Source organism: Antechinus flavipes, chromosome 2, assembly GCF_016432865.1.
Source record: "Antechinus flavipes isolate AdamAnt ecotype Samford, QLD, Australia chromosome 2, AdamAnt_v2, whole genome shotgun sequence".
NCBI lineage: Eukaryota > Metazoa > Chordata > Mammalia > Dasyuromorphia > Dasyuridae > Antechinus > Antechinus flavipes.
In genome coordinates, this window is record NC_067399.1 from 235,682,055 (window position 1) to 235,709,016 (window position 26,962).

At 36.4% G+C, this 26,962-nt stretch overlaps 1 protein-coding gene across 2 annotated transcripts; it reads right to left on the reverse strand.

Annotated features, from left to right (window-relative positions):
* Positions 1–4,992: 4,992 nt before the first annotated feature.
* On the reverse strand, positions 4,993–26,962 carry B4GALT5 (beta-1,4-galactosyltransferase 5). 2 transcript variants are annotated; one of them, XM_051976562.1, is made up of 8 exons: positions 26,474–26,962; positions 17,804–17,917; positions 15,872–15,996; positions 14,468–14,584; positions 12,664–12,851; positions 11,794–11,916; positions 8,709–8,810; positions 4,993–8,037 (listed from the first exon to the last, which is right to left on the reverse strand). In XM_051976562.1, exons 1-8 carry the CDS (start codon positions 26,589–26,591, stop codon positions 7,890–7,892), a joined length of 1,035 nt encoding a protein of 344 aa, XP_051832522.1. In that variant the 5' UTR covers positions 26,592–26,962; the 3' UTR covers positions 4,993–7,889. The 2 variants fall into 2 exon arrangements, with proteins under 2 accessions (XP_051832522.1, XP_051832523.1); XM_051976563.1 differs by having other exon boundaries at positions 26,422–26,515.

Genomic DNA, 26,962 nt, shown 5'->3' on the forward strand with positions numbered 1-26,962 from the left:
TGGCTAAGAAACAGACTAATTGATCAGCAGAATAGGTTAGGTTCATAGAACAAAAAGTCAATAACTATAGCAATCTAGTGTTTAACAAATCCAAAGACCCTAGCTTTTGGGATAAGAACTCACTGTTTGACAAAAACTGCTGGGAAAACTGGAAATTAATATGGCAGAAACTAGGCATTAACCCACACTTAACACCATACACCAAGATCAGATCAAAATGGGTTCATGACTTAGGTATAAAAAATGAGATAAATAAATAAATTACAGGAACATAGAATAGTTTACATCTCAGACCTATGGAGGAAGAAGGAATTTGTGACCAAAGAAGAACTAGAAATCACTATTGATCACAAAATAGAAAATTTTGATTAAATCAAGTTAAAAAGCTTTTGTACAAACAAAACTAATGCAGACAAGACTGAAGGGAAGTAACAAACTGGTTGCTTAAAGGTTCTGATAAAGGCCTCATTTCCAAAATATATTGAGAATTGACTCTAGTTTAAAGAAATCAAGCCATTCTCTAATTGATAAATGGCCAGATGATATAAAGAATTATCAGATGATGAAATTGAAATTATTTCTATTCATATAAGGGTGTTCCAAATCACTATTGATCAAAGAAATGCAAATTAAGACAACTCTGAGATACGACTACATATCTTTCAGATTGGCTAAGATGATGGGGAAAAATAATGATAAATGTTTGAGGGGATGCAGGAAAACTAGGACACAGGCATTGTTGGTGGAACTGTGAACACATCCAGCCATTCTGGAGAGCAATTTGTAACTATGCTCAAAAAGTTATCAAACTGTGCATACCCTTTGATCCAGCAGTGTTACTACTGGGTTTATATCACAAAGAGATTATAAAGGGGGGAAGGGACCTGTATGTGCCAAAATGTTTGTGGCAGCCCTGTTTGTAGTGGCTAGAAGCTGGAAAATGAATGGATGCCCATCAATTGGAGAATGACTGAATAAATTGAGGTATATGAATGTTATGGAATATTATTGTTCTGTAAGAAACGGCTAACAGGATGATTTCAGAGAGGCCTGGAGAGACTTACATGAACTGATGCCGAGTGAAATGAATGGAGATCATTATATACTTCAACAACAATACTATACGAGCATGTATTCTGATGGAAGTGGATATCTTTGACAAAGAGAAGATCCAATTCAGTTCCAATTGATCAGTGATAAACAGAACCAGCTACACTCAGAGAAAGAAACACTGGGAAATGAATGTGAACTGCTTACGTTTTTTTCTTCCCAGGTTTTTACCTTTCTAAATACGATTTTTCTTGTGCAACTAGAGAACTGTATAAATATGTACACATATATTGTATTTAAGATATACTTTAACATGTTTACCATGTATGAGACTGCCTGCCATCTAGGGAAGGAAGGGAAAAGTTGCAACAGAAATGATTGCAAGGGACAATGTTGAAAATTTACCCATGCATATGTCCTGTCAATAAAAAGCTGTAATTAAAAAAAAAAAAAAAAGGCAATCAAGACAGACTTAAAAACTGTAACCAATGATTTGGCTAGTCATAATTTCCAGAGTACCAAGAATGAAGTGCCTTAACCACTTCCTGACAATGAGGTGATAAAACACAAAATGCCTAATGAGACATGCATCATTTTGCATATGATTAAGGATGTTTTGTTTAACTATATGTATATAATACAAGAGTTTTGTTTTTTCTTTTTTCAAATTGTGGTACAAGGGGAGGACTTACATGGTAGAATAGCTCTAAAAAGGCGGCTTGCAAAATGGGGGAAAAAATTAGTAAAAATAATTGATGTATTTGTGATAGCAAGGGATTGGAAATTAAAAAGGATGGTCATAAATTGTGCAATGGCTAAAAAGTTGTAGTATATGAATATGATGGTATACTATTATGCTTTTAAGAAATGAAGGGGATGACTTCAGAGAAACCTGGGAACAATTGTGTGAAGTAATACAAAGTGACACAAGCAGAACAACTTATGCAGTAACTATAATCTCTGAAGATTTAGGAAGTGGTCAGCACAATGACCAACCACAATTCTGGAGGATTCATGATAAAAAATAACCACTTTCTATCCACCTCCAGAGAGGCATGATGAGCGAAGTGCCAATTGAAACATTTTGGTTTTGGACATGATTTTAGTGGGAGTTGGTTTTGCTTGACTATACATATGGTTGTGACAGGTTTAAACATTAAAAATAAAGGCACAAAAGAGAAAAAACAACTTTGAAAATAACATGTTGAATTTATGTTATATTTGGAGAACCAAACAATATAAGGTATACTTAAAAATGTATAAGGTATACATAAAAATGTACTGCTTTGTATACAGAAGTAGTTTACTTTTGGTGTTTAAATTTAGAATAAAAAAAGACTAAAAATAAAAAAGAACTGTACAAAGAAGCCAAAAATCTTAGTATTTTGTTGAACTCTACATATTTTGAAGAGTTGAAGCAGATGAAGACAATGGAAATAATTACCATTTTTAAAAGATAATCTTTAGTTCTTTCATGACCATTATCTTGTGTGATGCTCACATCTCTAACTTTCTAGCTCCAGATGAACAATATGGGATAAGGAATTACAGATAAGGAAACTGAGGAATGAGAGTTGAAGTGACCTGTCCGAGTTCTACCTGCCCAAGGTTGCAAAGACTGAACAGTTGGGCAAAATCGAGGTCTCCTGTTTCCAACTATTAGTGTTTCTTTCTCCTACCCTATGGAGGAAGGGCAGGTGTTAAGTTCCCTTCATAAAGCAGAACACATTTTTTGATTCATGTTTGATTCCTATTTATCTTCACAGGGAGTGCCTGAAGCAAGGACAAACCATACAGGAAAGGTTATATCATTTGTGCAATATCTTGGAGCAGCTGCGGGCAGACTGCTTTCTCTAGCATTCTTTAATTCCTTCTTGAATCACACCCTCAAATTTATTTCCCGTAGCCCAAAGGCAGAAAGGTCTTTCCTCTTTCCGCCTCCTCATTCCTATAGTAGAGCTTGGGCTTCTGCCAAGGAAAGAGTGTAGGTGGCCTTACAAAAATGAGGCAGCAGCAGAATTACCAGGTGGCTAAAGGAGAAGGAAGGGGGAAGGGCAGTGATTCTCTCAGAACCACAGATTTTACAGTCAGGCAGAGACAGTGTGTTTTACTGGAATAAGCCCCAAGTTCCAAACCCAGCTGGTCTACCACTGCTGTATGTGTAACTTTGGAAAAGCCATTACCTCCCTCCTCCCCCCTTCTACTCTTCATCAACCTCGGTTTACTCATTTCTGAGTCTCTATAGAGGGCACTGACAGAAATCATGGACAGATGAGTCTTTCTATAAGACAGGCCAATTAGAAAGCAACGTCATTGCAAGGCCCTAAATACCAAGTTATTATTAGTGCAAAATATTTTTCATCATGTGTAGGGAATGGCAGAACAGAATCTGATTCTTAAAATTAATTGTCCCCAAAACTAAAACGAATTCCCAAAAATATTTTATGGATCATAGAACAACAGAACTGGATGAAACCTTAATCCTTTCCCCTTATTTTGTAGAAAAGGAAACTGGGGGCAGAGAAGGTAATAGCAGGCCCAAGGTTATCCAACAAATTAATGAGAGCACAGACTAGTATACAAGACTCTCTATTCCCAATGCAGGAAGACTCTGATTCTCAGTTTATCTTTTTCTCCCTGGAAAACAGTAATATCCCGGGGTTTAGCTCTGAAAACAAGCCTTGTTTATATTTGGATCAATTGTTCAATTATACAGACAAAAGGAGGAAGCTTCCTAGAGTTGATTAAAATCTGATTGACCTAATATTTTTGTGCAGCAAACAAATATATAAATGTTTAGAAGAACTGCCTATGTTTGATTTCTATTGTATTGTCTGCTGTCTTGAGGTTGTGGGAAGGGGGTAAAGGGGAAGAGGGGGAAAAAATTTGGAACATAAGATTTTTCAAAGATGATTGTTGAAAACTATCTTTTTATGTATTTGAAAAATTAAAACACTATTAAAAAATCTGATTGACCCAGGAAAGAAAATGAAAATACCTCACCCTAGGTCAGCTTATCTCAAGAGTGCAGAATTGAATCAGGAAGACGAGTTCAAATCCTGCTTCAGACATTTAGCTGTAGGGTTTTATGCAAAATTCCTCAGCATCTCTCAATCTCAACATAAAATGGAAATAACAAGGTTGTTGTGAGGATGAGAAATGATATTTTTTAAATTATAAAGTTCTCAAATGTAAGAACTTTTCTCATTAACCAATAATAAGTCAGCTAGTTCCCTTCTCCTTCCTGTCCTGACCTCAAATGAAAAAAGGTAAATAAAAACTCTAGTGGCAAATATGCAAAAGAAATCCCCACACTGGCTATATGATCAAATAAAATGTCTTTCATTCTGCCCCTTGAGTCCATAGATACTCTAGAAGGAACTTTTAAGAGACCGTTTTGTTCAGTTCCTCACATTTTTCAATGAACAGAATGGAGACCAGAGAAAGGAACTTTCCCAAGATCTAATCAATTGTTTTGGCTATAGCAGGGCTAGAATAGGGGTCTTGAGTGTTCCAGCTCAGGTTTCTTTCTACCACAACAGGCGGCCTGCCTGCCTCTGTAGTCAGGAAATGGCCTACTTCTCTCACAGACCTCCCTCTTGCCTCTGACTAGGAAGCTGCCTGATACTAGTTGTGCTTCATGCAGATTAGTACCTGGTTCATAATAAGCACTTCAACGTTTGCAGACTATAATACTCAGGTCTCTTTGTCACTATCTCAAATGTGTTCTGGATGCATTGCTCCCAGCTCCAACAAGAGAAAGGATAAATGCTGTGTGACCTGCAAAACTAAGACAAAACCGGTTTCAGGGATCCCAAAGAGCTGGAGCGAGATGGAAATCTGCAAACAAAATGATAATGGACAAACACCCAGAGAAGAACACAAAGTGACGACACCAAAGTCTCATTCTTGAATATGTATTTTTTTTTTACTGAAAAAATCATTCATAAATTAACATACAAAAATGTACAAACACATGAGTAAATAAGATAATGACAAAGGACTACTTTTGTGAAAAGTATGTGGTCTGTTTTTTTTTTTTTTAAACAACTTTAGAGTTCAGTGCAAAAATGTACCCCTGGCACCTCTTAAAAACATAAAGGTCAAGTTCAAAAAACCTAGTGATGGACAAAAATGATCTACATGATGGCCATCTGAAATGGTGACTATAAGCCATATTGGGAGCTCCTGTTCAGTTGTAATAAGTGAAAGAATCTTTGGAAAAGATTCTAAACCAACTCAGAATCAAATAGTTTTTTGCCAATAAAATCTTCTTATAAATTTGTAATGAGGCAAAGGTTGGAGAAATTGGTTCGGGGAAGTAATTTCCATCTGTTCCCTCCTCTTTGGTCTCCTGAAGGAGGGGGTTCATCATTGGCTGTGTAGAATTCTAGCAGCCAAAATCACTATGAGATGGGTTTGGATTTTACTTGGCTGGTGGCTTGCATTTTTTAAATGAACCTTTCTTTTACAACATTAAGAAAACATGCACTTGCCTATATGTTTTTGTTTGTTTTTTTAAGAATCAGTCATTCTTACTACATTTGACTTCTGGGATAAATGACTAAACAGTGCAACATTAAGAAATTCCACCTTTACCAACCCAAAAAAAAAAACAAAGAAAGAAATCCGTGATTGCAAATAAATAAAAGTGATTCTACTTTATACGATAAAACAGATTGTATCTCAATCTGCTCTTTCAACCCCTCTCCCAATAAAGTGAAATTTTGGGGCAAGTGTTGTCTGTCCCAGATGGTAAATATTCTCAAAACAGAGCTTTGTTACTAATATAAATGAGTTCAAAATCCTGGCATGTATACATTACCCACCAAACAGAGGATATTTCAATTAAAAAACTGAAGAGCAAATCAATCCAAAAATCCTTGACCATCACATTGGATACAGGGCTCATACTTTCAATACCAATTTGAAAAGGGTCTTTGCATTTCTTGAGGGGAAGGGGTGGAAAGGAAGGGAACAAAATCAATTCTTTATTGCTATATGCTCTATGAACAAAAATCCTGTGTATCATGTTCCCTCATAAAGTTGTTGTAAAGCACGTGTGTTCAAAATACTTTTAAAAAACATGATAGCTTACCAGCTTTCTCAAGAACAGTTTCCTGCACTCTCATACAAGCTGATAAGTAGGACAACCTATAATACCACATTTTCTAGATACCAACTGAGTCCCCAAGAGACAAAAAAACAGAAACAACCAGACTTGGCCAATCACACCCACAGCCCATGGGCGAGGGGATCATATTTCCATGAAACCAAATACATGCAACAATGGAAAAAATAATTCTGATATATGTACATACTTATGTAAACCATGAAAGTTATAGAGGCAAACTAAGGCAAATAAAGCAAAGGAAAATATGAAGTACTCTTCAGAGAAGATTCCCAATCACAATATATAAATATACTTTTGTTAAAAAATAATAATAAATTTGATGCTTCCTAGAACAGACATTTTGGGAGATTTTTTCAGGTCCTATAGAAATCGGTGAGTTGTACACAAAGAAGATTTAAGATGTACTGACCAAAATGTAATTTGGAATCAGGCCTCAAAATATAAGAGATATGAAAAGAATACTTTCATTCTCATATTTCAAAAGTTTTTTTTTGACTGTTGGTCAACATTGTCCTTTTAGTTGTGCTTTTGCTCACTGAATCTATGTATCATTTGCTCCCTGGCTGAATTTTAAAGATTTCAAAAATTTGTTAAATGTGAAAATAACTAAAACAACTCCTTTGAGAAGAAAAAAGAGCAAAATGAAGAGAAACCACTGAAGCCACTGTTAATTCCTTGTGTGATTAGTTGATTTCCGGAGAGCCCGGACGTCTCTGACAGAGCACAGATGGGCAATGGTGTCAAAGAGAGTCTTATAGGGATCTGGCTCTGGGCAGGCACGGTCATATTTCACACCCTCCAGGGGTGGGGGAAATGATTAAGAAAGGGGAGGGGGAGGGGAAGCAGAGTAAGAGTTAACATCAAAAGCCAGGGCCAGGAAGGGGAAACAGAGGAAACATCAGCTACAAAAAATATGAAAACTGATAAATCAGACAATTTGTTCCTTTTTGAAACATCTCCCCACACAGCCAAGAATTTAGATGATAAAAGATATGTTACAAATACACTTAAAATAAGCCTGGCACCTGTCAACTAAATAAGTGATTGAATATGTAAACTCTCTGCTTGAATCCAAGTCAACAGTAAAATTAAATAAAAAAAAGAAGAGGCAATTTACACGGCTTATTTACATTTTCACTTCTTCAAGAAGTGAATTATATATCTCTATGTACCCTCCCCATCTCCCCCCCTCCCAACGTAATTAAAAAATAAAACAAAAACACCACAAATGTAGCAGGATGGATGAAGAGTGGTTCATTTGCTCTTTCATAAAGGCAGCTGCCCTAGTAGTGGGATTAGTTCTTTGCCTCCACAAGCAAAGAAGATGAAGATATCATTCAGAAGAACAAGCTCCGTGGCAGGACAACGGCCATGTTTGATCACAGTTCTGGTCCTGGAGATTGTGGCTGAGATATAGGGACTGGAGAGATGGAAGGGGGTGCAGGAGAGAGAAGAGCAGCAGGATATACCACCATCATTGGAAAATAGAAAGCAAGTCCTGATGATTGAAGCTCCCAAACTTGCTACACAATCAAACTGGGCCCGGAGAGCAAAGATATTTTGTGTGTGCATTTTGCAATATTATTCTTCAAACCCTGTGATTCCTTCATTAGCCACTGTATTCCTGTTCTCTTCCTGTGCAGGTTCACAAAACATCTCACCAGGTTGTCTTGGTGATGATAAAGCAAACTTATCTTCTTTCCTCTTAATATTCATTCACCTGAGCCAGCTCTGGTGTCAAGTTTACAGTTATATTTTTATACAAGGCGTCATATGTGATGTTTGCAAAATAGTTCAAGTTATTGAGGCCATCCAGAGCTTGTCTTTCCTTTGATTTCCTCAGCAGTGCATACCTGTTCAAGAACGAACACCAAAACATGCTGAGCTCCAAAGTTAAGTCCAATACCGATCTCTACATACATAAATGTCACCAGGAAGGGTAATGGAGAAAATAATAGAACAGGTAACAAAAACTCAGCAAAGGGTACCATTTTAATTTGTTTTGAAGATACCATAATGATCATGACCAATGAGATCTATAAAATGGTGGTCTCAACTATAATCAACTGAAAAGACAAATGAAAACATAAAATTCACACTTTCTATGAAATAGCAAAAGCTAAGCTACCAGTGGAGAAGACAATAACGAGGACACTAGAAGATCTGGAAGACTGCTGAGATTTGTCACACACACACACACACACACACACACACCCCTCTTGTTATGGACCAGGGTGAGGTATAGAAAGATCTTCATTTTATTTGAACCTCAATAAATTCTCAAAAGATGGCACAAGTAGCAAAATGTGAGAAATGGAATGACTATCTTCCTTGAAAGATTTCATTCTCAATTTTCATTGACAGTCTGGCACTCATGCCAGCCTTGTACTTAAAATAAAAATGCAGATAGAATAGGAGCATTATGGGACAGCTGTCATTAAATGGATCTTAAAGGCAGAAGTGAATTAAGGCCTTTAGGAACAGATAATATTGAGGATGTGAAGAACAAAGAAATTACATTTACCTCCCTAGAAACTGCACTTCTCCTCGATGGTGATGAGGGATAGATTTATACTTTCCAGTGTCACCTTCTGGCCTACTCACTGAGTAGCCTGCATTCTGTACTCTGAAAGACAAAGGACTGGATTTAGATTGCAGCAGAGAGGCTAAAGAGGAAAGGGAAAAAGAAAAGAGAAAGGGGGGGTAGGAGGGGAGGGGAGGGGAGAAAGAAGAGAGAAGAGAAACAGAGAAATAGAAAAGAGAGCTAAAGAGTTCAAATCACAGTTAAATGGCTATTTCAATTTGGAGCATTCAAGATCAGGTAAACTCCAAAGAAACTCAAAATCCCTGGTATTAAATTTTAATTCAGGGTTAATGACCACTCAGCATAAAAGGAACAATAGTTCTACAATAATTAAAACAACAAATCTTTCCCATGATGTATTGATAAGGCTAACACAAAGATATCCCAATGATTTTTTTTTTCAAATAGCAAATGCTTCCAGCTAGAGGCCATGCTTATAAAATTCCTTAGAAATAATTCATCAGTGATTAGTCTTTTTCAATTGGGTGCCCACTTCTAAGGATTATGGAAACATGAAGACTATTGCTCTTTTGCTGGGCTAAATCAATCTTTACGGCACTGCCCAGTTTCCAGAATGTAGAGTTGGAAGGGACCTCTCAATTCTCGTATATCAAACTTCCCTGGTGGGAGTTAGCCTGATTCAAAATCACAAAGCTATTAAGTTTTTGAGACCAGATAGGAACTCCAGATGTTTAAGGTAAAAACAACCTTTTGTAGAATAGCCATCTGAGCTATTTATATAAAGCCCTAGATTGTTTTATTTTGTTTTTTAAATTAAAGCTTTTTATTTACAAAGCATAAGCATGGGTAATTTTTCTGTCACTGACCCTTGCAAAATTTTTTGTTCCAAAATTTCCCCTGCTTTCTCCCACTCCTCCTCTAGTCCAATACATGTTAAATAAGTTAAAATATGTTAACTCCAATATGTATAAACATATTAATACAATTCTCTTGCTGCACAAGAGAAATCAGATCAAAAAAAGAAAGTAAATCAGTCGGAAAACAAAATGAAAACAAACAACAATAAAAAGAGTGATAATATTATATTGTGGTCCACATTCAGTTCCGAGTCCTTTCTCTAGGTGTAGATGGCTCTCTTCATCACTGAACAATTAGAAGTGGTTTGAATCATCTCATTATTGAAGAGAGCCATGTGCATCAGATTTGATCATTATATAGCCTTGTTGCCATGTTCAATGATCTCCTGGTTCTGCTCATTTCATTTAACATCAGTTCATGTAAGTCTCTCCAGGCCTCTCTGAAATCATCCTGATGGTCATTTCTTACAGAGCAATAATATTCCATAACATTCATATACCATAATTTATTCAGCTATTCTCCAATTGATGGGCATCCAATCCACTTCCAGTTTCTTGCCACTACAAACAGGGCTGCCACAAACATTCTTGTACATACAGGTCCCTTTCCCTTCTTTAAGATCTCTTTTGGATATAAACCCACTAGTAATACTGCTGGGTCAAAGAGTACGCACAGTTTGAAAATTTTTTGAGCATAGTTCTAAATTGCTCTCCAGAAGGGTTGGATTCCTTCACCACCAACAATGTATCAATGTCCCAGTTTTCCCACATCCCCCTTCAACATTCATTATCTTTTCCTATCATCTTAGTCAATCTGAGGGGTATGTAGTGATATCTCAGAGTTGTCTTAATTTGCATTTCTCTGATCAGTATATAGTTTTCCTATGACTAGACATAGTTTCAATTTCTTCATCTGAAAATTGTCTGTTCATATCCTTTGACCATTTGTCAATTGGAGAATGGCTTGAATTATTATAAATTTGAGTCAATTCTCTATATATTTTAGAAATGAGGCCTTTATCAGATCCTTTGGATGTAAAAATGTTTTCCCAGTTTATTGGTTCCCTTCTAATCTTGTCTGCATTCATTTTGTTTGTACAAAAACTTTTTAACTGAATATGATCAAACTTATCTATTTTATGATCAATAATGATCTGTAATTATTCTTTGGTAACAAATTCTTTCCTCCTCCACAAATCTGAGAGGTAAACTATCCTATGTTCTTCCAATTTGTTTATAATCTTGTTCTTTATGCCTAAATCATGAACCCATTTTGATCTTATCTTGGTGTATGGTGTTAAGAGCGGATCAATACCTAATTTCTAAGATACTACTTTCCAATTTTCCAAGCAGTTTTTGTCAAATAATCAATTCTTATCCTAAAAGCTGGGTCTTCAGATTTATCAATACCAGTTTGCTATAGTCATTGACTATTTTGTTCTATGAAGCTAACCTATTCCACTAATCAACTTCTCTATTTCTTAGCCAGTACCAAATGATTTTGATGACTGCTGCTTTATAATATAGTTTTAGATCTGGTATAGCTAGGCCACCTTCACTTGCTTTTCTCGTCATTAATTCCTTTGAAATTCTTGACCATTCGTTCTTCCAGATGAATTTTGTTGTTATTTTTTCTAGATCAATAAAATAGTTTCTTGGGAGTTTGACTGGTATTATACTAAATAGATTAGTTTGGGGAGTATTGGGAGTATTGTCTTCTTTATTATATTTGCTCAACCTATACATGAGCACTGGATATTTTTCCAATTGCTTAGATCTGACTTTATTTGTGTGCAAAGTGTTTTGTAGTTTTGCTTATATAGTTCTTGGATACTATTGGCATATACATTCCCAAATATTTTATACTATCGACAGTTATTTTAAATGGAATTTCTCCTTGTATCTCTTGCTGTTGGATTTTGTTAGTGATGTATAAAAATGATAATGATTTATGTGGATTTATTTTGTATCCTGCAACTTTGCCGGAGTTGTGGATTGCTTCTCACAGTTTATCTGTCTTTAGGTCTACATTGGATGTCAATGGGGGCAGATACATTATCTACACTTTATACTTCTCCCAATTCGGAGTTCAAGAGAAACAAAAATGGGCATTTATATAATATGTCAAAAACAAAACATTTCCATTTGCAAGGTCCACATAGCTGACCAAAATAGAAATCTTGGATAGTCACCAAAAGAAACAATACCTGTTCCAGAGGTCATCATCTTCTCCACCCCAACCCCAGAATGCATTAGGAAAGCCATTAATTTTCTGAAACTGCTCTACTGTTAAGCCGCTCACTCCACCAAAAAATTCATTATAAGGAAGCCTAGAAAAGAAATTAAAACTATTAATCATAGGTATTTTTATTTAATCAGTCACTTTTCCCCAGAATAGGACTGTTGTTATCCACCATTCTTAGCTTCTCCTCTACTCAGCTCCACAGCCAGTTACTAGGTCTCTAGGTCTACCAATCTTCACAACATTATTGACATTTATTTCCTCAATGCCACTGCCACCCTAACTTAAGCTCCATTTATCACCTGATTAGATTACTGCAATAGTCTCCAAATGAGCCATTCTACGTCCAAATCATCCTTCACATGCTGCCTATAAGGCCATCATTCCCCTGCTATTACCTCTGGAGTAAAGTAAAATGGATTTTCCTGGCATTCAAAGGCTTCTATAACCCAGTACCAGCCTTCTCCAAGCATTCTATATGTCAACCAAATCAGACTACTCTTTTTCTCCAAAAATATCCTACACTTTTTGTTCACACAGTTGGCCATATCTAGAATGCCCTCCCCATATATCTTAAATTCCATCCTTTGAAGATTGACTTGGATACCAACTCTTTCATGAAAATCTTTCCTCACTATCCACTGATAATCTTTAACCTTGGCCCTTATAAAGAGTGTGATTTTTCTAATATTAGTGTGTTATTGCTATAAGTCAAATGTATTTGTGTCTATCTGTGACCTCCATTAGGACCGGAATCAGATCTTAATGATCATTGGTATAATCCTCCCCTCCCTTCACTGCTAAGCATGATAGATATATTTAAATTGATACTCACAGATACATATACTTATCTAGCTTGGTTGCAAAGTGCCTTGGCATTTGCCCACATCCATAATAGTTGCGATCATTTTCCGGTATATGATCCACATCATGAAAAATCAAACAATCCCAATTCAAGTCTCTCATTGCTTCACGAAAGCCAACGTTAAAAAGCATAGCACGATTGAAGGGTTGAGTACCGGCCTGTGAAGTAAAGTTTTGTTTTTCAGTGGATTCTCATTACACATATTACTGTCCTGGTTTTGTCAAGAAAGTATGGCATAAAATATGTATTATATCTAGGATATACTGTAACATATTTAACATATACAGGACTGCTTGCCATCTTGGGGGGGGGGGGGGGGGGGGTGGAGGGAGGGAGGGAGAAAATCGAAACATAAGCGAGTGCAAGGGATAATGTTGTAAAAAATTACCCTGGCATGGATTCTGTCAATACAAAGTTATTATTAAATAAAATTAAATTAAAATTTAAAAAAAAATTAAAAAATTTAAAAAATTAAAAAAAAAAAAAAAAGTAAGTATGGCATATCATAAGCTCTGTCTCTGATCTTGTTGTTCCCTCACAAGACCTCATCTCACAAGACCATTACAAAAAGAAAAAAAAAGGAGTCAAATGATACTTAGGACAAGTATTTTGAAAAGCATAGAATACTATACAACTGTAAATCACAACTAGTATTTCTGCTCTACATGGTCATGCTTCCCCTTCCATCTCTTATTATATGGCACTTGACATTCATTCTATTCAGGATAAGTCTAATGGGGGAGGACAGATACAGAAGGGCAGGGCAGAGCAAAGTTCAGTCCTGCAAGAATTTGTTTCATCCTTTTTCACAAGAAAACCTGTGAAATTCATTAATTAAAATGACAAGTTTTATGCCTCAACAGCAAAAAGATAAGGCCTCAAAAGAATTGTGAAACACAGTTTTGCTTAATAAATGGTTAATAGTGAAGGCAGGGAATTTTCTTCAGATCATTTCTTCCTTCAAGATGTCTCCATTATGTCAGTACCACTTATTATGAGTCAGGAAGCTACAATGAAGATGCTGCATAGGTTGAGTTAACTTTGCCTATAAGAAAACTGATCTGAAACTCAGCTGAGCGCCATTTGAACAAGGAAAATATGTATAAGGAAGCAAAAAATTTCCAAGTCTCATGGAATCTCCTTTTGGGATCAACTTGGGGGTCATTGAATATGTTCTATGGAAGACAGAGAGTAGTTGTACTTATTTATGCCACTCCTTAGTTAAGGAACTGTTTATCTGAATGAACCCCCAAGCTCCCAGTAATCTATAGATTACATAGACCCAGAACATCTCTTGAGATAACATGTAACCTTTCATTCCATTTGCAGATTGCACAACATTAATTACCATACAGATTATCTTAGAGATCTAGTGTTAAGGACTTCATTTTATGGATGAAAAAAAAGAGAGAGACCCAAAGAAAAGAGACTTGATTAAGATTCCAAATCTACATCTAGAATCAGGTTACCTGGGAATGAGCACAGCTCCTCTCTATACATTGCAAAGATTCTATCATCTTAAAACATCTCCTGGAAATATGTACTTAGAGACACCACCAAAGCAACAAAGAACAGTCTTTAGCCAAACCATCAGACAAGAAGCTTTTGTTTCTGGGTCAGTTACATGATGCTAGGCAAACAAATTATCTGTCTTACTCAAGAGATTTATCATCAATAAGCAACAGAAACCAGTTAGGACTATGGAACTTATTTTCCTAGAACTCCTGTGATTGTTCAATGGCACAGTCTACTAACAAGAGCAAAATCCACTTACTTGTTCAATAACATAGAATGCAAACTGCAGACGCTGACGTTGTAGCATAGGAATTAGATGCCGGAAAAGAACAGGGAGATGCTCATAACGGTTTCGGAATGGAATAAGGATTGCCACCTAAAGAGACAGAAGTCCACAGTTAATCCACAGATCACTTGCCAACTTTGCATGGAAGAATGGTAGGAATCAGTAACCTGTCCATAGTAAAGTTCAACTCAATTCGAACACTTACGAAGGATCTATTTCACAGTGGGTGCTAAGGACATGAAAATGGAAGTAAGATAAGTTCCTAACTCTATGAAGTTAACAAGCTTTTGAAGTTGACAAGCTTTTAAAATAAACATCAATAACAACAACAACAAAAAAAAAGGATGGGAAAGAGGATGAGGAAGACCAATGTGCATGTAACACAATGTGCATAAACACCCAAGGTGTTTAATAAAATTTACAGCAGAAGGGAAAGGATAATTTTCACTGTTGAAAAGCAGGGGAGAATTGGAAAAGGTCTCCTAAATAGAGGTCCCTAAGACAGGACTTGAACCATTTCTAGACTTTAAGTGAATTTCAAATGCTGGTAAATCAGCTCTTGGAACCTAGACCGATTTCACCCTAAATATGATCCAGCTTAGTACAATTTTTTTCTCTAAGTTTATACTATTCTCCACCGGTATTTCTATGTCTGGGCCAAAACAATATACTAATTTTTCTCTGGCACCTTTCCTAGCACCTATGACTAGGACACAGCGTCCAGCTATCAAACTGACATTCTTCTTTTTAAAAATGATAACGGGAAAGAATTCCAAAATTTTAATGCAAAGTCATCAAACTTTTGTTCACGAACAAGACAGATCTGCTTCCTGTTCTCCAAATTATATTCAATTTTCCCATTACTAATGTTCTGTTCCCAAGTCATCATCACAACATTCTTTGAATCTCTGACAAGTGAAAAGGTTACTGGGCATACATAGATCATAAGATAATGTTTTTAAAGGAATTCTGACACTTGTCTTACACCAAGTGGGGCAAAGTTTAAGCAAGTCTAATTTCTTTGCATAAAAGGGTCACTGGTCAAAAATTATTTGCCCTGGAACTATCCTATCAAAACCATTAAATTTTTGTTTTTGGATTATTGGCAGTTAAGTAAATGACCAAATAATAGTTGTAGTTTGGTAATGGCAGGAAGAATTAGACTTCAGAGACCCAATTTCAAAACCTATCTGTGACGTATACCAACTATATGAATATCTGACTCAGTTTCTTTACCTAAAAAATGAAGATACTAATATTCAGTACCAACCAAATGACTATTGCAGGAAATTTTAACTTTAAAGCACAAAGAAATGAGAAATGTATTATATTATCAGGAGTATCCATAAACCAGTTTACCTAAACACTCTAATTTACCTTCCAACGAGGCACACAATCACTGGGCTTCCAATGACCTCCAAGTTTGATGGCAGGGTCTCTGGAGAAGAATTCATGGATGTCATCCATTCTGATTTCACTCATGTTTATATCTATTGGGCCCTCTAAGAGTAGAAAAAGAAAGAACTTCAGAAAACCCACATACTAATGTGCCTCTCTGCAGATATCTAAAATTTTCCCAAGAACTTAAAAATGCTGGAAATCTCTCATTTCCAGCTCATCATATGTAGCTTAATCTCTGGCTACATCTCCCACAGGGTCATGACCAATACAGCAGCTGAAAATGATTGCTCAATTCTTTTTCCCATAACCAGGCAAACCAAAATTTTCTCATTCATGCAGAATTGATAGGAACCATACACAACATCATTTAATTAAGACTACTGGCTAAAAAGGCAGTAAAAAATACACAATAGCAGTTGAAGCATAAGTCCTGAGTTTTTGGTATCATGCTCCAGTGAGTCCGGAGCTCAAGGCAACCAAGAATCACAGCAAGGTTTACTGTATCTTTTTTTTCTGAGGAACAAGTAGAGTTGTCAAGTAAACTGGAAAAAAAGTGAAGACTATAATATAGATTGACTCTAGCACTTAAGTTGTCTATGAAAAACTCCCTTCCCTTCACCAAAAACAAAAAACAATCCAAGCCAATGGTAGATAACACAGATTTGGACCTTGTAAATGACACTGTGCTTGGGTTAGGCTGGAAATAATAAAGATGGGAAATAAATTCTGAAAGCAGTTTTTAGGAAAAAAAAAACGCCCAACCTAGTTGTACCCTTGGACAAGCCACAAAGGAGATAAAAATGCCAAAATCAAAAGAGGCTATCATTTAAACTCAGGTGCATACCCACTGAAAGGTTTAATATATGCATTCAAATAATGCTTTGCCTAAGTCTCTATCCCCAATGATGCCAGGATCATAAACACCCACACTTTGCTTAACCATCCCCTATAGCGCAATGCTTCATTATGACATTTAAGTAAATTCTTGATTTCTCAGGCACACAGTATAGGCTCTAGCAGTTTTGATCAAAGTAGAAAGGCTTGGAGTAAGACAAAGAAAGGCTCACTATCATTCTTCAGTCATCCCATGATGGGTTTTTTTTCCTATTTTTCAGTGACTCATGCAGCCCATCCACTAAGGTAAAAAAGAAAATAAAAAAGACTGAGCCTTGGGTTGATAAAGGGAATGCCCAGAGACATTTTGGGGCCCTATATTTTTTTGGAGCATACATATGTGTACACATTCATACGTGCATCCTTATGCACTTTGAGAATCCAAAAAAGGTTTTTTGCCTAGGGGCCAGCTCTCTGTATACTTTTTTTTTTTTTTTTTTTTTTAGGAGGGGGAGTCCTGGGGTAATTGGGATTAAGTGACTTGCCCAGGATCACACAGCCAAGAAGTGCTAAGTGTCACAAATTGTGTTCTGCAGGTATTAACTTTGAATAAGCTAGAGATCCCTTCATGCCATAAAGACAAAAAGAAAATTTTGAGAAGTTTTGCGGAGTAGACAACTTTAAAACTTAGGAAAAATATACCCAATAACTAAAACTTGAAAATGAAGTTTTACATGTTTTATGTAATTATGTATAATTATTATTAATTAATAGGCAGCTACATATAGATTAAATATCATGGCCAATCTTGGTTCTAGGATTCATTATGAAATGTACTTCCATACTATCAGAAGAAAGACAAGAGACAAGTCTGCCAGTCACTTAATTGATCTTGTTCAACTGCTTTTCTTTGCTGCAACAGAGGGTTCTATGGACATATTAGGAATTATCTGTGTTGTACAAAACAGAAGGAATTGATACCACTTTTTTTCAAGAGAAGCATGTTTAAAGAAATCAAATTCAGGGAAGACTCTGGTGGAAATGTAGGAAAACGAGAGATAGGGCATTACTCACTCATAGAAGGGAGTCTTTCAGGGCAGGTATGGTTTGCAAAGTATGTAAAATCTTCAGGAAGAAAAGTTGTGGTTTGCAGGAAGGTTTCACTGTGATTCAAGTCAAGAGGATAATCTGGAAGGAAGGAGGAAATGGGGGGAGGGGTGGGAGAGAAAAGCAAGTTCAAATGAGAAATTTTTGATATCCTGTGCATTTTTCATACCAAAGGTAAAATGTTTTCTTTAGATAGCATTCTAGGCAGAAGCAGGTATTTCCCTCAAACAGGTAATATTTGTAATGTATCAGATGACCAAAAAAGTAGTTATTGATAATATTTGAAACAGTTTTAAATATACTTACCATTTTATAACAATGACTGTTAATTATAGCACAGGATAACACCAATTCTGCTAGCTATTACTTTCTATTTCAGTCTCTTTCTCACAGACCATTTTGCTTTTTTTTTCTGAATTCTGAACCTTATCATTACAATCACATGAAAAATAAATGGTTCCTTATTTTTTGGCTTTTTTTTGGAGGTAGGGGGCAACATGACTAATGTGGAACTACATTTTGCATGACTTCACAATATATGATATCATATGGCTTGTCTTCTAAATAGATGGAGGCAGGTTAGAGGGAGTCAATGAATTTAATATTGAAAAAAAGAAATTGGAAAAATATATATATAAATGGCTGTCTGCCTTTCCTTCTAACCTTGAATTCTAGTGCCATATTTACAATATGGATGTGCTGGGAAATGCAAGGAAGAGTTTCACCATTAAAGTATCTGACCTGCTGCTGAACCCTCCTATATATGTGCTGTATTGCCCAATCAGACTGTGAACTCCTTGAGAATAGGCATTGTCTTGTTTTTTCGTATTCATATCCCCACCATTTATAGCAAAACACTTCACATATCATAAGCTTGTAATAAATTTTGATTGACTGATTCATTCACTCACTCACTAGGCCAAAGGCTAATTTCTCTGTGAAGTCTAGCCTGATACCCTCCCACAATAGAAATGACCTTTCCCCGCTGCCCCCTTGAGCCATTGCATAACATTTTTTAGTTTCTCTTTTAAATTTTTGTTTTCATTATAGATAATGTGCAAGTTATAGTTTTCTTGCAAGGCTATAAACCCTGTGTCTTATTTATCTCAATATTCCAATCCCAGCAAAGGGAATGCATAGAGAGATTCTTTAAAAATCATTCTGACAGAAGGGTACCCATTTATTTCAATTTACCAATCCCCACAACTGCTGGGAGAAGGGAAGGAAATTCAAGGAAGAATCTACTTGCAGAGAATTTTAGAAGGACAACTTACAAAGACTAGGGAAATTTTACACATTAAAAAAAATTTTTCCTGGGACAACAAAGCAGTGCCTGGCTCAGAATCAAGCAATCACTTCAAATCTGGCAAGGAATAATTCATATAAAGAGCAAGAGACAACTGAATGGGAAGGGAGAACTGTTTGCACACCATCCTCTTGAGGATCTTTAGTTGTCACATCCTAGAGTCCTAGGATTATAAAGTTCACAGTCCATATGATGAATTCCCACTACTATCTTGATAAATTAGACAACATGTCTCTGTTTCTGCTTGTTCTTTTAATTGATTTTGTGATTCATGCTTTGTCCTAGTACAGAATATAGTATAAATTATTCCTAACCTCACCCTCTGCTGACTTCTCTACTCAAGAGAGTGTGAGGTAGGCAACGGGAGAAAGAGTTATTCCCTAGCAGGGACAGCCCTGTCCAGGTCGCAACTCTAGTTGGGCAACTCAGAAACTCTCAGAGCCCCAGGTAACTTCCCCAAGCTATATACATGGCACAACAGGCCCTGGCATCTTCAGTGGGAAAACTTTTTCCCTGGGAAAAGAGGAAAACTACAGGTCAGGGGCTCATCTTCAGGCCTTCCTGGGCCCAAGTACTCCCACTGCCCCTGAGGATTAGAAGAAAGCACCCCAGGCTCATGATCTACCTTAAGCCCTCTCCTTGAGGTGTAATCTTCTCCAGTTAGAGACTGAGCTCCCATAGTGCTATTTTTCTGTTTTATTTTGGTTTACCCCAAACCCAGCATAATATCAGGCACACAGAAGGAGCTTAAATGCTTACTGATTGCCTGGACCAAAAAATAAAATTTAAAAAATTAGGAAAAACAAGACAATTAAAATATGATTAAGTGGGAAGAGTACAAAGTCTTAGGCAACTGTGTAAAGGAGAGATCACTTCAAGCGGAGTGAACCAATTAGTCTTTGAATTTCAGAAAACTTGCAGAAGCAATGTTCTTGAAAAGGAAAAAAAATTGCCATAACTATATTGGACAAAACATCTAATACTAAAAATTAAAGTAGTAAACATTTCTCATAAACAAATTAATCAACATAAAACAATGGTTTCAAAGCTTTAGAACCATAAACAACAGGAAATAGAAAAAGGCCACAACTTTCCCCAAGAATTTATCTGTAGTTAATATACCTATTAATTTTGGGGCTGGGTTTTAGGTAAAAATGCCTGTATTGAAAGTCTCCTGGGAGATCATTATACACTTCGACAACGATATTGTATGAGGATGTATTCTGATGGAAGCGGATTTCTCTGACAAAGAGACTTAAAAAAACAAAAAACAAAAAACAAAAAAAAAAAAACGAAAGTCTCCTGGGGACAGGGGAGAATAATAAGCTAGATACAAATTGTACAGAGCACTGACCCTAAATCTGACCTCAGATATTTGACACTTACTAACTGTGTGGGCCTGAGGAGGGAGGCAAAGAAAGGACAAAAATTATTAAATTTTGGAAGGAGCCCTTTGAGGACATAAAGTCCACAAGTCCCCTTCTATTTGTGTGAATGCATTCTTGGACAGTTGTCTAGGTTATGTTTCAAGCCCACCAGTTGCAGACAATTCCCAAAGCAGCATGAGAATTGGTGAGCAGCTCTAATTACTAAGAAGATCCTTATGTTGAGGTAACATCCACCTTATGAAACCATTACTGGTCTTAGACTCAACTCATTGGGACAAAGAACAAGACTAATTTCACTTTCATCTAAATCTTCCATAGGAACTCTTCCCACATGATATTCAACTCTTCAAGGATTGAGGGGGAGGAAGAATTAAGTTCATCAATTGCATTGTAAAGTAGCTTCTTTGTACATGATTAATTGGTGGTAGGCCTACATACTTCCCACTCCAGAAGCAATAAAGTATCAGGGAATTAAAAAAACCTAGAATTCAGTTGCATATTCTCAAAGTAGCACTTATCTCATTTTTGTATTCCCAGACCCAGCATGTAAATTATTTGCTATCAAATTTTAAAAATCCGGTCCCTACTTTTCTTTGGCAGCAAACTGCATTTACTGCATAGGTGACACTTTGAAAATGAATAAGATTTCTGAACTTTTAATCCAAAGTTTTTTGCTCCTCTTACGTCTCCCCCCCACACACACACACCTTCCTTCCTTCTCAGAACTGAACAAAAGAGGTGAGATCTGTCAGAACATTTGTGAAAATCAAGTAATCAACTTCAGAGTTGGAGTAGGCCTGAAGATCTTTGAGCATTGATTCACAGGCACACTTAAGTCAATGAGAATGAGGGTCAATGGTGGGAGGGGCATTTGCATTAGGGATTTAAGGGTCAAACCTGTCCCAGAAGGTGCCTCCTCCCTTCATGCTCGATGGGTGGGACGTACAATAAACTTTTGTTTTGCTCCTAGAGATCTCTCCAGCCTTTTTTAAAAATAGTGACCCCTCATCATTTCTGAGCCACACAGAACCAAGAGAACATTGTACACAGTAATAATAAAATTATGTGATGATCAATTATTATGAACTTGGCTCTTTTTAATTAACAATGAAATGATTTACAGCAATCCAACAGACATCTGCATCCAGAGAAAGACTGAATGTGGATCAAAGCATAGTATTTTTACTTTTTTGTTTCTAACTTTTTGTTCCTTTTTTATTTCTCTTTTGATCTGATTTTTTCTTAAGTAGCATGACAAACAGGGAAATATCTTTTAGAAAAATTGCACATGTTTAACCCATATTGAATTGTTTGCTGTCTAGAGGAGGAGGAAGGAAGAGAGGGAAAAAAATTTGGAATCCAAAGTGAAAACTATCTTTGCATGTATGTGGAAAAATAGAATTCTATTTTTAAAAAAAGAGAGAGAAGAGGTCTAACTCATCTAAAGGACCATATAGTCACCATATGGCTAATGCTAATAGGTCTCACACACAAAGCTATTTCTCATTCAAACCAATCATATGTGAAGACTCTGCCTTGAAATAAATCTGTTTTGGCAACTATTCCTTCTAGTATCTTACTTAAAACAATAGACAGTGATGAATGGATTATGATAAATGATTCCAGTCCATCATCTCTCCTCAGACTCCTATGTGGACAGCTCAATGCCCTGAATTCAAGAGCTTTGGAAACAGCAGTGTCCCCCAACCTATCAGACTATCTTCCAGCTTCTGAAAGTCATAACTGAGTTAAGAAATGACTGAAATGACCTACCTTTCTTATTACAACCATCACTAACTGCTGACCAACTGCCAACAACAAGCAGATAGGCACAAGAGCCTTAAGTAGTAGTACTCCTTTTCTTCTTTTCTCCAGACTATTAGTTTTGCTTCTAGACCTATGCCCACAACCTTTTGTGGGAAAGCAACTCCTGTGAAGAGGCCAGCCAATCTTACCAACTTCCTTCCAACTAACCATTTTCACAAGTCTGTTAAACCAATGTAGCTGATGCTAGGAAGGCATCTTGAGGGACAGATAATAGGCAGCATGTGCCAGGCTAAGTCAAACCACCACAAACATCCTGACTACTATCTTCCTATGACTGTGATGGAGATAACTTAGGCAGGCTGGCCAAATCCTCTCACAGGTAGCTGTCACAATCACATCTTTTGAAGAACCAGAAATTTCACACCACCAACGTCCTTGGCACTGTCAAATGGCTCATCATCAGAAAATGATAAGGATTTATCAGTGGAAATGACATAAAAGAAGCACTAATATCTGTTCTGAAGTAGTACTCCATGGACTGTGCATCCTTTCTATCCAAACTGTAGCTCAAACCTTCCAGATGAGTAATCCCCTCCCATTTAGGGTATGTGTTCCTTGAGAATGTCTTATTTTTCCTTTCGTATCCTCAATATTTAGCACAGTACTTAATATTAGTAAGCAATAATAAATTACTAATTAATTCACTCATCCAAAAACCCTCTATCTAAAATTAAACAATTTCATTTCAGAATAAGATGTCACAATATTAAGAATCATAAAATGTCAGAGCTGGATGGAACTAGAGATCATCTAGCTCAAATCCCTTATTTTTAAAGATGAGAATAATTAGCCATAGAAAGTGGGGAAGGTGACTTGGCCAAGGTTATGCAATCTATTAGTGCCCCCAGAGATGAACCTAGAAACAAGGGCTCCTGATCTTTAACTCCATGCTGTTCCCATTAGCAGACATTTAACTGTCCAATAACTTTTTTAAAAGTCTGACTCATAATCTAAAAACAAGTTAATGGAAAATAATAAGTTATTAGGAACAACAATAACCAATTGGTAAGTAAAGACAAAAAGAAAAATATGTTTGGAATTTAAAACTATCCTGGTGCAAGAATTATTTCCTTATATTTTAGAAAGTACCAAGAACTTGTCTCTATTACAAATACAAGTCATTAGGAAAAAAATACTACTATTATTCACGTAAGTATATACTGCTGGGGAAAGACAGAAACTATGGTGATCATTCCATTACAAATCTAATACAGTATTTTCTCTCATTTGGATTCCTCACTGCTGTTCAGCTCTACAGTTATTTCAAACCTATTCTACCTTCAGGTCCCTAAGATCTGCACTCATTTACTTCCTACTTTACTGGATCAAGGCCATCCATTGGATGTAACTTCACTCCTTCAAACCTAATGGCACCAAGTACTCAGAGAGTTATTCTAAACTCTAACATGAAGGAGAGGAGTGGTAGGTACTGAGAAGGTAAGTACCGATTTACTATCAGAATTGTAAAAGGTTCTATTCCTTGATTTCCTACTCTGGATCTCTTAACAGAAGAGACCATTAATCTCTAGAGAAATGTTTGACAAGGAAAATTTTTTTTAAAGCTGTATTTAATGTAGCTTATTATGGGAGCATCTAGGTGGCACAGTGGATAGAACACTACTCCTGGAGTTAGGAGGATCTGAGTTCAAATGTGACGTCAAACATTTGGCACTAGCTGGGTGACTTTATACAAGTCACTGAGCTGCCATGACCAAAAATAGTAAAATAATAGATAGCTCATTACATATGCACAGAATGAACAATATGTTTTCTAAACAAAGGAGTGAAAGATACCCCTAACTTTCATATTCAACAATTTGGGATAAAAGGTCCTTTTCCTATCAGTATCTCTAAATCTAGTAAATCAGGAAAACTACAGTACTGGTGGACTAACTTAGTAGAGCATCTAAAGACAACAGGCTCAACTTTCAGAAGCAGAGCTTTCCTACATCCTACATGTAGGTTAAATATCTTCTGAGGTGTCATTTTCATTTTGTGTTAGCCTAAATTTACAGATCATTACTTAAGAGTACTTATTGGAAGAAATACCAAATACCTTCCTAATCACCTGCATGAGTTTCAAAACAACCTAGAACTTTATTTGTTATTTTAATTTTATCCAACTACCCCGACCCCATACACATTCCTCCATGATCCTCAAATGTTGTAAGATTTTCAGATTCTAATTACAGAATAAGTTATAATTTCTTAAATTTGAAATTTTATGCACAACCTTGAGCCACTATATAAATGCTAGCTTTTTAATGCTAGCATTTATTATTGGCTATATTATTATTTCAACATGATGAAAATAAACAGGGAAGGGAGAAAAAGGAAGGGTAAGGGAAGAAAGGGAAGGGAAGGAAAGGGAAAGAGATCCTTCTTTCAATGCTCCATACTTTCCCCACGCCTAAAAGGCCAGAGAGGAGAACCTCAGAAATGTAGTAAATAATGTGCCTTGCATTGTATCTGGCCTGAATGGGGTTTTTTTGTTCAGTGATCCTGACTTCTAACTTGCAGGCTTTTTTCCTGTTGCTGTTCCTACAATTTCCAATAACCAAACAATTATTACTGAGTACCTGTACTGTGTCTGACACTGCATTATGTTAAATGTTCCACGTTTCAGATCCACTTTTCAGCTCCCGTAACTCCAGGTTTCACTGGTGATCTCTTTGTCCTTAGACTCCTCCAATTTGGTTGTGACAAGGACATAATGGAAACAATGTGTCCATCCTGCAAATGCTCTCGATCATCATATACCATGTTTCCATGTGCACCAATCCCCATATTCACACACTCCATAGTATAATATTCCCTTGAAAAAAGAGCCCCTTTCATTATATTGACTGTTTAATAAGCCTGGAAGACAAGCATTCTAAGTTTCATCTACTGACTCACAATGAGTAATATTAGGTAGGTCTCTTTGCATTAGTTTCTGATGTGCTTCTAGGAGAATGAACACCACAAATAAAGATTTTAAAGAATGACATAGAAATGCAGGATGCAATTGTTTGGCTGCAAAGTCAGAAAAGGCTTTTCAAGAAAGTGAGTGCAATTCTGCAAAGCATTAGAAAAGGACTGTTTGATTAACTGAAATTGTACCATTGGGCAAATCCCATATGCAAGGGGAGAATGTAGACTCTAGATATAATCATTAAGGTTTTTCTTCCAGGGAAGTATTCCATTTTATTTCCACAATCTAGGATGTTACCTCAAGACTACAAGGCTATCATTAGCTAGAAACCAGCAAGAAGCTAAGTTGCAATCTTCATGGGAGCAGGGGTAAACTTTGTAGAGTGAACATTCAATTCAACCAGCATTTATCTGTTATTGTTCAGTCATGTCTAACCCTTCAAGAAATATTCAAGTGGTTTGTCATTACCTCCTCCATTGTATAGCTCATTGTACAGATAAGAAAACATAGGCAAACAGGATTAAGTGACTTGCTCAAGGTGACACTGAGCCTTCCTGACTCCAGGTTCAATACTTTATCCACTATGCTACTTAACTACCCCAAGCATTTATTAAATAACTACAATATATGTATACTAGGGACTGAACTGTTGGAAATAAAAAGACAAAAACCAGTTTTCGCCTTCAAAGAACTTATATTTCATAGAAAAAGACAACATGTAGAGATACAAATACTAGCGTAAAAATTAAGTAAAAGAGGAAAAGGGTGAGGGAGAGAAGAGACTACCACTTGAGGATATCAGGACAGGCCTTGTCTTGGAGGTTGCACTTGAGTTGAGACTAAAAGGGAACTAAAGATTTCAAGAGGCACAAGAGAGAAACAAAAACATTTCAAGAAATATACTCAATTAAACCATAGGCACCATAAGCCTTTCAATGCTTAGGTAGTCATTCTTATAATGGTCTTAAAAGACATCCCTTACAGCCCCAGAAAGGAGATGTCTTGGAGCCATCTAGTACTATATAGGATTATAGGCAAATCAAAAGCTCTCTCTCAAGAGTTATTTTTATTAGGACACTAAGTTCTTCCAAATTCTCCTCTTCAGCCTGTACCTTTTTCCTTCAAAGGTCATTATTTAAACCAAATTTACCTTTACTAGGAAGAGGACTTCTAATCACACGGGCTTCTTAGTGAAAATATACCTGAGTCATTTACACTGCTATTCCTCCTGGCATAGGCACTCCGTACCACCTGCTCATACACCTGAGCGCCTATTGTTCTCATGTTGTCTCGGATCAGAATGCCTTGGGCTTGCATCATGAAGAGGTAGGTGTTCACTATAGAAAACAGAAAATGAAAGAAAAAAAAGGAAAACAAGTTAGTTCAAGGGCAGACATTTAGCTTCATTTCAATAATCAATAAGATTCTTTTTCAACTCTCTAAAATTCCAAGTCTATGTGCTGGAGCCAAGGTTTATAGGGTTATCAGCCACAGCTGGGCTGCTGCCTACGTTCTAAAGTTCTGAAAATATCTGAAAACTACAGCTTTCTGAAAATATACTCCCTTCTGCTTTTAAAATAACTATGTCCATTATCTTGATTTTTAACATTTTGATGATCTGAAGACAAATATAAAAGTAAGCAATGACAACTAAAAAATAGAATGAACTCTTGTTATGAAGCTCTTATTTC